Here is an 18,557-nt window from a genome sequence, read left to right on the forward strand (position 1 = left end):
GATACTCGTCAATATGCTTAACAACTTCGTAAGGAAACGAGACAAGATTCAATACACGCTTCAAACGTGACAGTGGAAGTACTGAACAATATAGAAATACTAGACTTATTGATACACCGAGGTTCTTCGGAAACTACTCTGAAAAATTATTTCCCCTTATACCTTGACAGTGGAAGTTCACAGTAGCGGAGGAAACATTATTATTAATTATTAAGTGCCAATGCAGAACCACATATTCATTTCGATAGCCACTTGTTGCTATTCTTTTTCTATCACATCTATTCTTGAATACCCAGAAAGTTTATAATTGTACACTTGCTCGTGTTTTTCCACTCCAACAAATTTTAGTTTTACTAGAGTGGAGTGAAAGGTTTCCGGCCTGACGAAGGAAAACGATGTTTTTAATTTTTTTCTTTGCTTTATTGTGCAACATAATCTCGATCAACACTGATACATTTCTCACAACGGTTTTCACAGTTTTAAACGTCCCAAAAATACTGAGTTGCAGGTTCGATAACTTCTTCGTTGCTGGTAAATCTTTTACCGCCAAGCCCTTTTTTTAGGTTAAGAAACTGGTAAAAGTTGCCGGGGGTAAATCCGGAGAGTAACTATTTTGCGGCATTAAATCAAACAATTCTTGGAACTTTTGTCTTCGCCGAATGAGGTCGTTTAATTTGCACCTCGTGCTTCAAAAGTTACAATAACTATGCGTAAGATTGACCAGTGACAGTCTTCAAGGTAATCAATGAATATAATTCCCTCGCATCCCAAAAAACAGTAGCCAAAAGCTTGTTTGCCAATAAAATTGTTTTAGCCTTCTTTGGAGTTCGCTCCCCTTTTGCAACCCACTGTTTTGACTGTTTCTTATTTTCAGGAGTGTAGTGGAATGGAGGTGAACCTAAGTCTCATCAATCGTTATGAACGCAAAAATATCGGCCTATAAAGCCCCAAATTGTCGGTAGAAATGTTTTTTGAATCAGTTTTTGGTGCAAATGGTTGTGCAAAATATTTCGAACACGTTCGGCTGAGATCCTACAGGTCTCAGCTGTCTCATGCACTTTCACCCTGGGGTCTTCCAACACTGTTTGATGGATTTTCTCAATCATTTTTGAAGTTGTGACCCCAACGGACCGTCCTGAGCGAGGATCGTCAGGGGTGCTCCCAGGACCCATTTTAAATTCAGAAATTCACTGCTTAATGGCTGAATATGATGTTTAAGAGTCTCTTAGTGTTGAATTCATCTCTTCTTTAATTTGTGTTGGTGTAAAACCTTTCAAATATAAGTATCTGATTAGAGCAAGTTTTTCCAATTTTTCCATATTCACGAAAACAACGGAAGCGTCTCGCGGAATGAGGCCTCAAACGCGAAATAACATAGAAATTACGCTAAAACTGTACATACAGGCTTGGTAGAAATGGTACTGTAGGGCGCCGCTTCACAAGTAGACCTAGTTGCGCCACCTCTTGGTCGGGTCGGAAACTTTTCACCCCATCCTCGTAGTTCTGAATCATTCATATTGAAAAAAGCCCGGTAAACATGTGATAATCAAAAATCATTAAGTGTGATACATGTGTTTTTTCAAAATACTGATCTGTATTAAAACATCATACTTAAAATTTAATAATTTCAATTTGTAGGTGAAAAAAGTAGCAATGGGGACGTGTCATCGTCTGCTATCTGGGTGTAGATCTCTCTGTATAAGTGGATATTTAGCAAAACCTGCATTGCTGCAGTAAATTCGTTAATGAATTTGTAAGATGTCTTTCAATAACACGCTGTATATGAGCTGTTGTAACATTTTAAGTTCGCAAAAGTCTTTAGCGGCGTGACAATCTACCAGAAACTTACTCCTAAATTAACGACGATAACTTCATAGGTCACCGTAAAATGAACTTGCAGATGAGAGGTCGACTTAATCAAACCGCGTAATCTCGTTCCAAGGCGGGAACGCTTTTAAAATTTGATTATGCATATTTAACAACAGTCGCCGGCATAAAATCCCCTGCATTCTCATCCTACGAGGTTTGAATATTGTCTGGTGCATTCCGTATACATCGCAGAATTCAAAACGCTACGGAACTCTTAACCGGAATGGCTTCAAAACGGACTGCCAAGCGTTGAAAGTTTTTCTGCAATATTTTCCATCCATGCTGTGCATTTAGTTGGTTCGTTTCATAGCCGATTATTTTCTGGATCGATATTTATTTAGTCCCGTTCCGTTATTAGACTGTAATACATACGGATTTTATTCATAAACGGACAGGTAGTTAACCAACCCGTGCCTTAGTAATAATAATAAAATAATTTTATTCTTTTGGAGTTCATATTTACATTTATCTAATAGCAGCAAACGAAAAACACAGCACAAAAAAATGCACTAAAACGAACCGGCAAAACATTTTTTTATGCCCGTCTGTGAAATATTACGTACGTTACGTATGTACTGGCTAAGTAATGGGTTTATTTTGTTCGGATCTAGTAATATTTTTTTTATCACAATATTAATTTTATAAGTAGGAGAGAGGGGGACAGTTTAGAACAGAAGCAGTTCTGAATTATTGGATTTACGAACGCATGATTTGTCTTTCCTAACCTCCAATACCTTTTTAATACTGACAAGAATGTGTTTTTAAGCTTTAACAAATACTTTAAAATTGTATGTGCTTGAGTGGCGAGAACTGAGAAAAATAATTGTATTTTTAACCTTAAACAAAGACTTAAAAGTGTCGTGTTCGTGCTGCGTATTAGCGGTGTTATTAGTTAGAAGGTAAGCTCAAAATATTACACATAATAATATAGGTAAAGGTAAGAAATACATTTCTTTTACCTTTTTCAGTGGGATGAGTTACATCAAAAAATAGTTAGGTATGCCTAGAACGAGATGTGCCATGTATGGGTGCAATAAGAACTATTTTGATGAAAAAGCAAGTTCTCGAAAACGTAGTTTTCATCGCTTTCCCAAAGAGAAAGATCTAGTATCCCGAACTATTCGGACCGAGTAGATAGTTCGATGTAGAAGAGAGGACAAACTTAATCCAGATAAAAGCTATGCCTGCTTAGTTCATTCTACTGAAAATGATTACGAAAGAGACTTACGAAATGAGTTATTAGGTATTTTTTTTGTCTTTCTAAAAAAAACTGTTGTTCCCACCCTATTATTATTTAACCAGAAGCCACCAGCAGGATTATCTAGATCAAAAAGGCTTCATTCCAAAAATGCCAAAAAAGAAGCTTAGCACGTATTGTCTGAGCTTTTAGCAACAACATCGAATGCCACAAGTGAAATTCTAGAGAAAAATCCATCTCCAGAACCCATGCCAGAACCCCGACCAAAACCCACCTCGGAACCCTAAATAATAAATTACAAAGCTAATTATGATACCCGCAGAAAAAAAATTAGAAAGTATGGTAAAATTTTAAAATAAAGATTTAAGTATATGTATATGTATGTAATATATATTTTTTATATTATGTACATACGAGGGTACATATAAATACATATTATTATTTACCTACCACTTATAAATAGTTGTTATGTATGTATGTATATTTTTTGTTTTTTAATATGTTCTTTAATATATCCAAAAATAGGGATTTGTAGTTTATAAGTCTTTGCTGATTTTTGTATATTTAAAATTGTAGAATGCCGTAAAACACAAAGTTTTACAAGTAAATCATTTTGTTCGCTAGTTTTATGTATTTATGTGAAACAATATTTAATTAATATATGCATTTCAAGATAATACATATAAGCCAAACTTGATTGCAATAGTATTATTTTTACCCTACCTGAGACCCTACCCCACGCTACTTCCCAATAATTATTAAATAAAATAAATAATTGAAAATAATATGTGTAATATGTGATTATCCAAACAAAATGATATATTAGCTATTCAAAATACTCAAAGTCCATCAAAACTCGGGTCAGTTTCAGATTATTTCCATGCATTTACATAGTAAACGCGCCAATGCAGGACTTCACCTACGTCACAGCCAGCGAGAGTTTGCGTATTGCACTTGGGTACAGATTTGGCAGATAGGCAATCCTATTAGGTACGATTCTTGAATAAAAAAAAAGGTCCAAAATGAATTATGGTCTTACCTACTTACAATGTCGAAAGTTGGCATATCAATATGCAGCAACGTTAGATAAGTGTCCTGAAAAATAGTTAGATAACAAGACTGCGGGCATTGAATGGTTGAAAAACGTTATGACAAGGCACCCAGTATTAACTTTGCGAAAACCTGAAAACACCAGCCTATCCATATTATCAACCAGCTTAAATAAGCATAATGTCATGATGTTTTTTGATAATTATGGTACAACGTGGAGATTATATTCCAGGCTGCATCTATAATTTAGACGAAACAAGTATTATGACCTTTGTTCAAGCACCCAATGTTATTGCTAGAACAGGTCAAAAGCAAGTTGGACAAAGTGTTTCGGCAGAAAGAGGTAAATTGACCACTATATGTGGTATTGTAAATGTTCTTTGGAAATACCATTCCTCCAGTTATTTTTCCAAGAGCTAGGTTTAACGAAACAATGCTTATGCAAAATTCTTATACTCCTTGACAATCGTGAGAGTCATTGCACCATCGATGCTATTAATTTTGCAAGAGAAAACGGAATAACACTGTTGACATTGTACGCATAAACTTCAGCCACTTTACGTTGCAGTAAACAGTTCTTTTAAGGCGAAGCAGTCGCGCAAAATGATTGGTTGCTTCATCATCCGGGAAAAACAATAACTATTCACGATCTTGCAAGAATTGTCACCCCTGCATGTAATGCTTCACATACTATCAATAACATCACATCGGAATTTTCTGCCCCAAGGGTGTATCCTTCCGGGCTCATCCCTCGCAAGTTCCCTTTATAGTTGCATCTGAGATTTTAGTTCCTGGTGGTGTAATAGGTGAAGATGTGGAGATCAACCTCAACAGGTGTTATGACTATCCTCTATACCACATAATATCAACGATAATGTCATTGAAGCTGAAGATCTGGAACGTTTTACTGAAAAAAAAATTGTTTTTGCTTTATTCGGAACGCGTTCAATGTCCCTCCCCTTGTTGCGAGAATTTATATGGTGCCATACTTTTACTTTAGTAGAATCTTTGGAACAAAAAAGATAAACAACCAGTTCTTATTATATCTGCTGTAAATGCAAAAATGCTCAATTTCCATTGTCATCAATCAGTGCGGCTGTCTTTTTCAATCAAATATTCAATGCACCCACGTTTACACTAATAAATCATACTTATATGCAATTTTTCTTTCAAATGAAAACAATCTAAATCAGTGCTAAGTGAAAAGGAAAGATCTCATCAAATTCAAGCTTCAACGGAACAGGGAAACTCTGTTCTTAGCTTGTCACTCGGAAGTTGGAGCGAAATCACATTATAAACTGTTTTAATATGAAACTGTCTTATGCGTGCATAAAATGTCGAAGGCCGTTTAATGAAAATTTCAGTACTATAGTATGACGACGGGCCGGAAATGAAGCCTATCGTTTGCCTAGTCACCCTTACAATATTGCTTAGCAACAAAACAGTAATAACTTTAAGTGACAAAATATTTCTCATAACTCCAATAAATTTGATTTGCAAGGACTGCTTAGAACTGAATCCCAATTTTTTTCTTTACTTCTTTATAGAGCCCATAAATCCACAATTGCGACTGTAAAAAGTACTGATCCCACATCTGATGTCGGAGATCGTAAGGAATAATAAACAATATAACAAAAATAATACAATAGAAATGGAAACCCGGTATGGGGCGGGTAAAACGAATAATCTAATCACTTAATCATTCTATATCAACCACAAAATAGCCTGTTAAAAATAAACTATCGGAGCTACTCAAAATCCGACCTAACCAGTGCTTCTATAAAGCCAGACTATCCGGTTCACGTCTCGTTCACTTCGGAAAAATACCAAAGTGGGTTCCCCATGGATCCACAAAATTACGAATAAACAGAATTATAACTGTTTGGTCTAGACCGATAAATAATACGAGTCAAAAATAAACAATCCATAACAAATAAGACCCGAAATGGGAGAGTGTCGTATCCTGGAAGCTAAGGGCGGCGACATATATATATATATATATATATATATATATATATATATATATATATATATATATATATATATATATATATATATATATATATATATATATATATATATATATATATATATATATATATATATATATATATAGTTGAAAAATATGCTTTTCTTGGATCCTTGTATATTTTTTATAGGATGATTCTTAGGGTTTGGTCCACAGTGAACAAAACTCACAAATAATTATAAAACACTGTAATTGTCATTGACGTTTCGACCGGCAACCCAGGTCTTTCTCAAAAACTGCAAAACAAAGGACAAAAAAAGCGTCTAACACAGAATATCTTAAACAGTAGACATATACGAATTTAAAAATTACAAATATTACAAAAACAAATGACATATATTAGTCATACTCACAAATTTATTTATTTTTTTAAATGTCTATTATTAGCGCTGTTTGTGAAAAAGTACCACAACATACATCATTGCCAAAAACAATAACGTTCTTGTTTCGGCGTACGAATCACAAATAGAAGTGGAAAATAAACATTCATTGTATCTGATGTCTTTTTTTTTTCCTCTTAGTTTTTATTTATTTATTTTTTTAGAGTGTACGTTTGTGTTAAGTTTAAGATCTACTGATACGCAGTGAAGCATCTGAACAATTCGAAATAGATTTCACTCAGGTGTTTTATGTCGGTTTTCGCGTTTATGGCGTTTTTATTCCTTTGAATATGTATCATCTCAATTATTTCCCTTTTTTGTGTGTTTGGTTCGGTAGCGAGTATTTTTGTGTCATCGAAGTTAAAGGTATGTGTTTTCTCCGTTATATGGCTGCTGATGGCTGTTTTGTTTTTTTTGTCGTACTTATGACCATTGATGCGGTTCTTCAACAGTTGGCTAGTCTGTCCAATGTACACTTGGTCACAGTCGTTGCATGGTATTTGATATACAATGTGACTTTTTTTATCTTTGGGTATTGGTGTTTTTAGTTTACTGAAATTCCTATTTAACAAATTTTGACGCTTGTGGCAGATTGTTACAGAGCTTCCCTTAAACACATTCGAGATTTTTTCCGATAAATTTGGTATGTATGGCAACGAACAATATTCTCGTTTTGATGGTTGTGTGTTTTCCTTAACAGAAATCTTGTTGTAGAATTTATGTATCCTTCTTTTAAAAATAGAGTTAATTAAGGCACTTGGGTAATTGTTTAGTTTTAGTGTGTACTTAGCCTTATATAAAGCTTCTTTTCTGTACTCTGGATCAGATAGATTTATAGCTCTGTCAGCCAACCCGATAATAACAGTCTTCAATCTCTAAAACAGTATCAAAATAATATGGATACCATAGTACAAAATAAGAACTGGGTAGAAAATTTAACTATTTATATTCCGCGTAACCTGTTTGAGATCTTTAGTCTTGGTCCAGATCTTGCCGTACCTATCAGCCAACCAAAAGAGATACCCATTCCTAACATCATCAGCAGTATTGAGTCAGCTCTTAGAAACTGTTCAACCGACGCACGGAATGACTATAGATCAAAATGCTGTAATATTATTAGAAACTACAAAAATAAGCAAAACTGGACTGCTAACCAAACCCAAAATATGTTAGTTAAAAAAGTTAAAGAAACCCAACATTTTCTAAAACAAAACCCTAACATTATAACGTTAAAACCTGATAAGACTAACAAAACAGTCATAATGTACACTACCGACTATGACAATAAAATAAATGAACTTCTATCAGATAGGGCCACATATAGCGAATTAAAAAACGATCCCACAAACATATTTCAAAAAAATAACAACGATATAATAAATCGATGGGAAAAAGCTCTCCTAATCTCGCCGCAAACTGCAAAACACTTAAAAATTAATAATGCTATCGCCCCAAGGATCTACGGCTTACCAAAACTGCATAAACAAAATATCCCGTTAAGACCTATTGTCTCTTGCACTCAGTCCCCTTTCGAAAAATTATCAAAATTCTTAAAAAACATCTTAAAAAACATAGTGAATGACAATGAATACTATATTAAAGATTCGTGGCAGTTTAAAGAAAAAATTAGCAGAATCATTCTACCGCATGACCACATTTTAGCATCTCTAGATGTAGTGTCCCTCTACACAAACATTCCTATCGATTTAGCTATAGACATAATAAATAAAAAATGGGACATGATCAAACTTCACACAGACATTCCACTAGACGAGTTCGTGGAAGCCATAAAATTAACTCTAAATTCGACCTATTTCATATATAATAATAAATATTACAAGCAAATTGACGGTTGTGCCATGGGTGCTTCTATTTCGAGTGTAATTGCGCAACTTGTTCTCGAAGACCTAGAAAAAACAGTTATTGACAAAATGACTATTAAATTACCCTGTTTCTATCGATATGTCGACGACTGTTTTCTAGCAATACCTAAAGAAAAGGGCGACCTCATTCTGAATAGTTTTAACTCATATCACACAAAGATAAAATTTACCATAGAATATGAAAAAGATGACAAAATTAACTTCTTAGACATGACACTAATACGCAAGGAAAACAAAATCAGAACGATGTGGTACACAAAAGATACATGGTCTGGACGATACCTTAATTTTCACTCCCAACACCCAATATCACAAAAAAAGACTGTTATTATCGGGTTGGCTGACAGAGTTATAAATCTATCTGATCCAGAGTACAGAAAAGAAGCTTTATATAAGGCTAAGTACACACTAAAACTAAACAATTACCCAAGTGCCTTAATTAACTCTATTTTTAAAAGAAGGATACATAAATTCTACAACAAGATTTCTGTTAAGGAAAACACACAACCATCAAAACGAGAATATTGTTCGTTGCCATACATACCAAATTTATCGGAAAAAATCTCGAATGTGTTTAAGGGAAGCTCTGTAACAATCTGCCACAAGGGTCAAAATTTGTTAAATAGGAATTTCAGTAAACTAAAAACACCAATACCCAAAGATAAAAAAAGTCACATTGTATATCAAATACCATGCAACGACTGTGACCAAGTGTACATTGGACAGACTAGCCAACTGTTGAAGAACCACATCAATGGTCATAAGTACGACAAAAAAAACAAAACAGCCATCAGCAGCCATATAACGGAGAAAACACATACCTTTAACTTCGATGACACAAAAATACTCGCTACCGAACCAAACACACAAAAAAGGGAAATAATTGAGATGATACATATTCAAAGGAATAAAAACGCCATAAACGCGAAAACCGACATAAAACACCTGAGTGAAATCTATTTCGAATTGTTAAAGTAGACCATTTTAATGCTCAGATGCTTCACTGCGTATCAGTAGATCTTAAACTTAACACAAATGTACACTCTAAAAAAATAAATAAATAAAAACTAAGAGGAAAAAAAAAAGACATCAGATACAATGAATGTTTATTTTCCACTTCTATTTGTGATTCGTACGCCGAAACAAGAACGTTATTGTTTTTGGCAATGATGTATGTTGTGGTACTTTTTCACAGCGCTAATAATAGACATTTAAAAAAAATAATAAATTTGTGAGTATGACTAATATATGTCATTTGTTTTTGTAATATTTGTAATTTTTAAATTCGTATATGTCTACTGTTTAAGATATTCTGTGTTAGACGCTTTTTTTTGTCCTTTGTTTTGCAGTTTTTGAGAAAGACCTGGGTTGCCGGTCAAAACGTCAATGACAATTACAGTGTTTTATAATTATTTGTGAGTTTTGTTCATTGTGGACCAAACCCTAAAAATCATCCTATAAAATATATATATATATATATATATATATATATATATATATATATATATATATATATATATATATATATATATATATATATATATATATATATATATACATTTATAAAAATGGAAGTTGATATGGAGTAAGAAACATACCATACCAGAGATCGACACTTTTTCTCGTAGGAAACTGTTTTAATGTTTACAAAGTTGCAAATAACCTCGTGGATTCTTCTTTTTGTATCAATTACTTGAGCTTTAACGCTAATCCATATCAGGTGCGAACGAGACTCGCGTTTTCCATTGAGCGATTTAGGTCGAATTACATTTCTACATCTTCTATTATAAGATGTGCTCGAACTTAATTGTGTAATGATATATGTATACAAGTTTTGATTAATTTCTCAAATATTTAATTTGTTATACCAAGCTTTTGTAAATTTTAAATTTTTATTTTGCTTAATATTCCATAGCAAATAAACAATATCTGTTCGGTTTGGAGAATAAATTGAATTGCCGAATATCGTATTCTATTAACGGTTTTATCATCGATACCTACTACCAGTTATTAACAATTTAAATACGATTTAAATGTATCAGGTCTGACTCAATTAAAATACAAAATATTGCCGTGTTGAATTCGTAACTGTTGAAATTTATTTGGTAGCATATAAACTGCTTCCATAACTATTTTTTATTTTTGATAAATAGCGGAATTCAAAATTACTTTTCCGTCTTTTACCGACGCGTCTGACAGATATTTTTTCCCAATTCCAAAAATATATAAAACGCCCCCCCTATTAAAATTAACATGGCTTGGCTTGATAAAAATGAGTGTCAGGCGTAAAATACAAACGTTGCAAGAAGACGACAATATCTGCGTCCACCGGAATATCATTAGCTGCAAATGCTATCGCAAAATAAAAAAACACAAACACTTTAATATAATACAAATAAAATACAATACAAATGCGAAATTAAAATATTTGGATCGTTTGCTACAAAACTTCAAAAGTTAGTGAGTCGTGTTGAAAAATGCAATTAAATCATATTTTCGAAAGTAATATTTATAATTTTATTTAATAATATCTGTCGTATGTGTGCCTGTTTTTAAGAGAGCGTTCTTGTTATTTTTAATTTGGAATTAAAATTTATCTTGAGTTTCGAGACCAATTTCGAGACTAATACCGGGAACTAGAATCAGTTCCCAAATAAAAAAAAATAGGTGCCGGTGGCTCTATTGAACAAAATCCAATTTCGCATTGCAGAAATGAACTCGACAGTTTCGCCTCCGTCACTGGAAGACTTAAAGTTAGACATAATTTATCAAAAGGACGCTGTAATGGACGCCGTCGAGTCCTCGTTTCCGAATGCCAGTGGCGCCGCCCGCGGATACGATTCGAACGAAATTCCCCAAATCGACGCGAACAGTAGCGCACTGACGGCAGGTAAGGTTATTTAAATTATATACATATACAGTATGTAGCATTTAAGAACCGTACACCCCATTAAAATCTTGTTTTGTTTCGATTGTGATAATTTTTTCTTGTTGATAGGTCTCTGAGAAATGCAATAAAACCTTGTTTTGCTTATTGCTTCAACTTAAAGTCATGGCCAAATAAGACTATTTGACAAGAGAAAGAGAAGAGAGAAGTACTATTAGGGATTAAAAAAAAATGTGCAACGAATTCTTATTCAGGAGTATTTAGAATTTTTATAATGTTCCAATACAGGGTGTCTGAATTATCGTTACCATTTGATTTTTTTTTGTTGGATAGATCTCTCGAAAACGAACCAAAACTAGGACTAATTTTTAATGTCAAATATTTCTGTTAGTTTCATTATTAGATGAGAATTAAAAATCATTTTCAATTAAAAAGAAACGCAGCGTTGTAAAGTCTGTTTAGTTCATATCTAATCCTCTCTAATCATATTAGTCATAGATAGTCATTAGTGTCTTTCAGTGAAAGCGATCCAATAAAAAAATTATCAAAGTTGAGCCAAAAACAAACATTCTACAGGAGTATTGCTTAAACGAACTTCATGGAAATTAGTATAGTTAAGTTTTATGTAGTCCTAAATAAAAAATGTTATTCTTAAAGAAATTCCTAATAGCTCTTCTCGATATTTGACATCAAAAATTAGTCCCAGTTGGCCATGACTTCAGGTTGATGTAATACGAAACATATGGTTTTAGTGTGTTTTTGAGAGATCTACCCAATATCAAAATACTATCAAAATCAAACAGTAATCAAATACCCTGTATTGAAATATTATAAAAATTGGTATAGTTGGGTTTTAAGGTTTCCTGAACAAGTACAGTGCTTAAATGGGACCCACTGTATATTTTTAATGTTTTGGCTATCGTTTTGTGTATATTATGGATTCTGGATTCCTTCTATGGGAGTGGATGCTATATCCTGTTGACTTCTTCAGAACATAACTGAAACTGATACTAATTGTTAAATTACGGAATACATTACACCACAATCCGAAAGAAACCCCTCACTCGTCACTGTTACACCACATTACTAGCCACATTTAAAACTTGTCCCAAAATCTCTCAACATCTTCGATCGATCAAATATAACATTCCGTATGGTACTCTTAGAGTTTACAGCATTCTATGCATATGCATTGTAGAGACATGAGAAAAAATATAAACGAAAATTAGATTCAGTCAAACGAATATTGTTTGCAAATAATCAATTCAATAAATATCTGAACGTCTATAGACAATGTTCAATGTCCCTCTTTTAGCTCCGCCCTCCTCAAACATTATCTAAGCTAAGTTCGGAAGAACTTTGATTTATAAAATCCAGAAGATTTATAAGGTTGTCACAATTAAAGAAACGAAATATGGCGCGTTTAATTGAAACCCAGAGAATTAAAATTTTTAATTTTTATTCGATATGGAGACAAAAGCAGAACTTAAGAAGTTTGTAATTTGTTGAAATCAAAATATTCAGAAAGAATCTATGATAACATCCACAGGAAGTAGAATTTATAGAAACAGGACATGTAAAAGGTAGTTCAAAAACTAATGAATACACAAGATTAAATATTTTATTAGAAGTCGATAATCCCCATCGTGCTTCTTCTCAAGTACATTCAAATAATGATTGCCAAGAACAGCTTTGCGTGTATTAAAAGAATAAGACTATCATCCGTACAAGGTCACATTACTTCAGGGGCTAAACGAAGATGACCCGGAGCACAGACTACAGTTTTGTGAAACTATGATGGAAATGTGTGAAATAAATCGATTTGTCGTTAAACTTAAAAATCCAAAACAATTTCTTAGCTCTTGTGATTTTCGAAAAGTTACTCTTCCTGTTAAATAATAATAGTAATAATAATAATAATAGCAATGTTGATCCTACAAAAAAAAAGAAGGAACTAACGTTTTCAAATCATTGTTTTCAATTGCTTTCAAAAAAGTAAAGCTACGAGCTAAAATCCGCAGGTTTTCTCTATACTTATCATAAATGTGCAAATTTTCATATGGACGGAGCTGTGAGTACGTCTTAATAATTATATCATTATGAAGACGTATATTATGCAAAAATCGCAATAAATAAAAAATATACAGACTAACTCAAAAATGCCGACTCAAATTTCATTTAGCGTACTTTACACCCTATATCAATAATTTGCCTTATTTTATATCTAATTCTAAATTTTAAGTCATCTAAGTTTTAGGGATTTTTTTCTTATACAGAGGAAAAAATCCATTGGAGTAATCTCTGGAGATATTACAGGCCATTCTGTCGACCCCTTTCTACAAATCTGTCTACCTGTCATGGGATTAGGAATTAAGTCAATTTGAGGAAATTGTAAATTGCGATCTAAGAAATAAGGTCCAATAATTTTTTTATTCAAAATCCCTGCCCAAAACATTAATTTTTTGTGTATGTTGAGTATGTTTTTTTCCATTTCGTCTGGGATTATTTGCACTCCCATACCTATTTTGTTCTATTTATATTACTAAACGGCATCTGATAATCAAAAAATGGATTTAAGTTGCACGCTTCCATCGTAGTTTTACAAAACTGTATTCTGTGGGCAGGGATAGCTTCGTTTAGCTCCTGAAGTAATGCGATCTTGTACGGATGATTCTCTTATTCGTTTAATATACGCAAAGCTGTTCTTGATAAACATCATTGTTTGAATCTACTTCAGAAGAAGCAGGATAGAGATTATCACCAACTTTTAATAAAACATTTAATCTTGTGTTTTTATTGCTTTTTGAACTACCGTTTACAAGCCCTGTTTCTATAAATTTTACTCCCGGTGGATGTTCTAATGGATCTTTCTGAATATTTTGCCTTAAACAAATTACAAACTTCTTAAGTTCTGCTTTTGTCTCCATATCCAATAAAAATTGAAACTAATTCTCTGAAACTATTTACAAATCTTCTGGATTCCTTTACACCAATTATTCTGTTGAGTGACTCGCATTTTGCTCTGTACTTGATAATATATTTTTCAAAGAAATTTCCACAGGTTTCTGTCATACTTTTCACAAAACTTCTGTATTAATGCTGCGTCGGTTTTTGTTGAGTCGAACTTGCTAACGTTTCGCCAATCATCCTGCTGGCTTCTTCAGAGCTTAACTGAAAATCAGTTACAGTTAGGAATCAACATGAAAACATTAACAAAAATCTGATCATAGACAGTAAAATCGATTCAAATAATTGATAACAATTCATATAACTAATTCGCTAAATGGAGAAAGAAAAGTTTTCTAATAATTGAATTGGCATTATTATTGTGGCGACCGATTTAACAGCTGTCAAGTGATTTATTCTCAGTTTGGTTTGGCAATTCATCATGAATAGACTCACTCCTGAACAACGCTTGCACATAGTGCAATTTTATTTCGAAAATAATTGTTCTGTGCGGAATACGTATCGCGCACTACGTCCATTTTATCGTCGGCAAAATCGTCCATCAGAGCAGTTAATTAGATTAATCATTGAACGTTTTCGCACCATGTTTGATAACTGATCCCCAGAGACGCCTTACGGTGCGTACAGAAGAAGCTATTGTTGCTGTAGGGCGTAGCATTGAGGTAGACCCGAATGAGTCCATCCCCCATCGAGCACAGGAATTGGATCTGTGTCCATCCACTTTATGGAAGATTTTGCGGAAGAATCTTGGTTTACGTGCTTACAAAATCCAACTCGTGCAAGAATTGAAGCCAAACGATCATCAAGTAAGGCGTAGATTCGTCGAATGAGCCCAAAACGAGATTGCCGTTGTTCCCAATTTTCATAAGTGAATTTTGTTTAGCGGTGAAGCGCACTTCTGGTTGAATGGCTACGTCAACAAACAAAACTGCCGCATTTGGAGCGAAGCTAATCCTCAAGTGTATGTCGAAACACCGTTACGTCCAGAAAAACTGACTGATTGTGCGCTTTATGGGCTGGTGGAATCATTGGTCCGTACTTCTTCAAAAACGATGATGGCCAGAACTTTACAGTCAATGGTGATCGGTATAGAGCTATGATTACTAATTCTTTCATTCCTGAATTGAATAACCATGATGTCCAGGAGATGTGGTTTCAACAAGACGGCGCAACATGTCACACAGCTCGTGCCACAATCGATTTTTTGAAAGACACGTTTGGTGACCGCCTAATTTCACGTTTTGGACCTGTGAATTGGCCTCCGAAATCTTGTAATTTAACACCGCCAGACTACTTTGTGTGGGGCACAAACGCTTGACCATTTGGAAGACAACATTCGTCGTGTTATTGCCGATATACGGCCGCAAATGTTGGAAAAAGTCATCGAAAATTGGACGTCCAGATTGGACTACATCCGCGCCAGCCGTGGCGGTCCTATGCCAGAAATCATATTTAAAATGTAATGCCACAAGATTATCTTTCGGATAAATAAAATTCATGTCAATCGAATAATCCATCGTTGTTTTATTGCAACTTAAAGTTCTATACATCAAAAAAAAAAACACCCCTTACTTCACAACCACTAATATTGCATCTCTTTTGTTCCATGTTGGGGATCTCCTAACTTGTTTCTGCTTTTTTGCGTGCAAATTAATTATTTTTGTTTAGTTAATTAGTTGTTTAGTATACGCATGTCTAGCGATTCTCGCGCTTGCTCATTTAAATGTAAGATCGCTTTGTTCTAACTTGGATCTTTTTTCCCAATTTATTTTGGATTTTGGATTTAAATTTGTGGGTCTTTCGGAAACTTAGCTTTTAACTCTTGTTGGTCTAAAAATTGATAGTTATCGCATTGTTAGGTATGACCATCAAACACGTGGTGGAGGGATAAATAGATATATTAATAATGATAGTTTGGAACAAATATGGTTGTCTATTAAGATCGAAGGGAAAACGTTGTGTCTAGGAACAGTTTATAGACCTCTAACTCTCTAACTTCTTGAATGTTTTGACTCTCTGGAACCGCCCTTATTCCTCGATTTGATTTTTTGATGTTTGGCGGAGATTTCAATTTTGATCTGTTAAAAACTAATGCTCTCGCTTATTTTCGACTTTCAAATATTTTCGCCAACTTCGGCATGCATCAACTAGTTACCGGGGCCCACTCGGGTTACTAGTAACTCTAGTTCCCTCTAATTTATCCTATGAGACAATATCGAAGTTCGTGATATGATATCTCAGATCACTGTATTGGTTTCTGTAATCTCAAGCGGCAGAAAGACCGTCATCCAATCCTTCTTCGGACCTTTCGAGATTTTTCAGCGTCCGATGATGAATTAACTGAGATCTTTTATACTATTTTGGTGATATAAACGTTCAAGTTGACTTTCCTACGAATAATGTGAATTATTTATTTGATATTAATGCTCAATTAAAAACAGTTATAATTAAGAGACCCCCAGCCCCTTGGCTTACCGAAAACCTTAAACTTTTAAAAATAGACACAAACTAGAAGTATGAAATTTTGTGAACTCCTGTGTGAGAGCCGAGAAAACGGCATATTTGGCAAGTACATTTAAGGCTGGTCCTAAAAATATTTGCCGTACTGTGAGGAGACTTTAAGTGCACAGTAATGCTACTTTAACGTTTGAAAACAATTTAGACCAACCTAATAGTTTTAATGTTGCTTTTACTGCTTTTGGAGCTATTGGCGGTATTGATCCCGGGTTTGTGTCTTCAAATTATATTAATAAAAAATTTAGTCCTAGCTAAAGTTCACCCTGAGGAAGTTAATTTTAATTAGTATTAAAACTAACGCTCATGGCTCAGACAATATTGATATAAAAATTATTCTTTCGAATACTTCGTATTTAGTCGATCATATCACTTTCCTTATAAACAAGTGTCTTTTCTCTGGGTTTTTTCCGTACTCTTGGAAGCAAGCTGAAGTTAAACCAATCAGTTTGTTGCCAATCGTCTCAAGGGTTGTTGAAAAAAACTGCAGCTAAACAACTTCGCCATCTCCTTTGCGATAACAAAATCCCCCCAGACACTCAATCTGGTTTTCGACCTCTTCACAGCACTACGTCTGCCTTGCTTCATGTTACTGATAATTTATTCTTTTCTCATACGCTTGGACTATAGCAAAGCGTTCGACACATCGGACCATTTTCTCCTCTTACCTAAACTGATATTCTTCATTTTTTAAACATTTTCTTTTTCGGAGATACCAAAGAGTAGTTATAAGAAACACTTAGTCAGATGCTATTGCTTTGGAGAGGGTGTTCTCCAGGGAAGTATTCAGAGACCTATTCTCTTTTCAGTTCCTACAGCTGACATCCCTACTTTTCTTAAATGTTGTGCATTTCATCTATGCGCCGATAATACTCAGTTATATTTATGTTTTCTTTCTAGTGAAGCCTTAAATGCCGCTAATAAAATAAATTTGGACCTATAAATAATTTCAGAGGTGTCTGCAGCCCAGCATTTTTGGGATTCTGGTTTGTCGGCGATTTGCGGTTTTCTAAGCATGTTGGCTCGGTGTTCCAAAAATATATTAGCTGAGGACATTGTCTATTCATAAATATCTTTTTAGGAAAGAAGTCAAACTTAAACTCTGTGATATGTTAGTTTTTTATTGTATAGTTTTAGTTATAATCTCAGGAAGTATTACAATATTTCACAGTGCCTCTCTGATTCGGGTTGTAATGTTCAGTCAGCCACTTTTGTTTTTTTACTAAACTCCAATAAGACCCCGTCGTACTGGTTTGATAAACTTTGCAGGGGAAATGATATTCATAATCGAGACACCGCCGAAAACTAATACACAGAAAAATGTTATACAATATATCAGACAATTTAAATACTATGTGCTATAAGCTGCAATTAAAATCTGGTGGACTAGTCGGTAAGTAAAGTGACATTTATAATTTAAGTTTCCCACAGAAATGTTACATACCGTTCGTATAAACTTTAGTGGTTTTTACAGTTTTTATATTGATATCTTGCCAATACCAATTGTACGATTTTCAAATATCCAAGTCTCATCAGTACAACCAAAACAAAATTGAAGGTTAGGGCCTGCCTTTTTATTTATTTATTTATTTATTTATTTATTTATTTATTTATTTATTACAAAGGTGCCCTAACATGAAGAACTAACTTCACAATTTACAAGGACACACTAACAATTATACCATTATTTAATTAACAAAGTAAAACTTATAAGTAGGTACCTACAATCAAACTTACCAAACTAAACCAAAACTAACACTGTATATTAAGTGCGTGAATT

At 33.9% G+C, this 18,557-nt stretch overlaps 1 protein-coding gene across 1 annotated transcript in view; it reads left to right on the forward strand.

Moving 5' to 3' along the window:
- Window positions 1–18,557, forward strand: part of LOC132699522 (pikachurin) — a 171,360-nt gene that overhangs the window by 42,416 nt on the left and 110,387 nt on the right. Inside the window, exon 3 of the mRNA XM_060666294.1 lies at window positions 11,120–11,299. Within this exon, the coding sequence (XP_060522277.1) occupies window positions 11,120–11,299 (180 nt within the window). The remainder of the gene's footprint in view (window positions 1–11,119; window positions 11,300–18,557) is intronic.

This window comes from Cylas formicarius, unplaced genomic scaffold, assembly GCF_029955315.1.
Source record: "Cylas formicarius isolate icCylForm1 unplaced genomic scaffold, icCylForm1.1 PGA_scaffold_10__41_contigs__length_53128322, whole genome shotgun sequence".
NCBI lineage: Eukaryota > Metazoa > Arthropoda > Insecta > Coleoptera > Brentidae > Cylas > Cylas formicarius.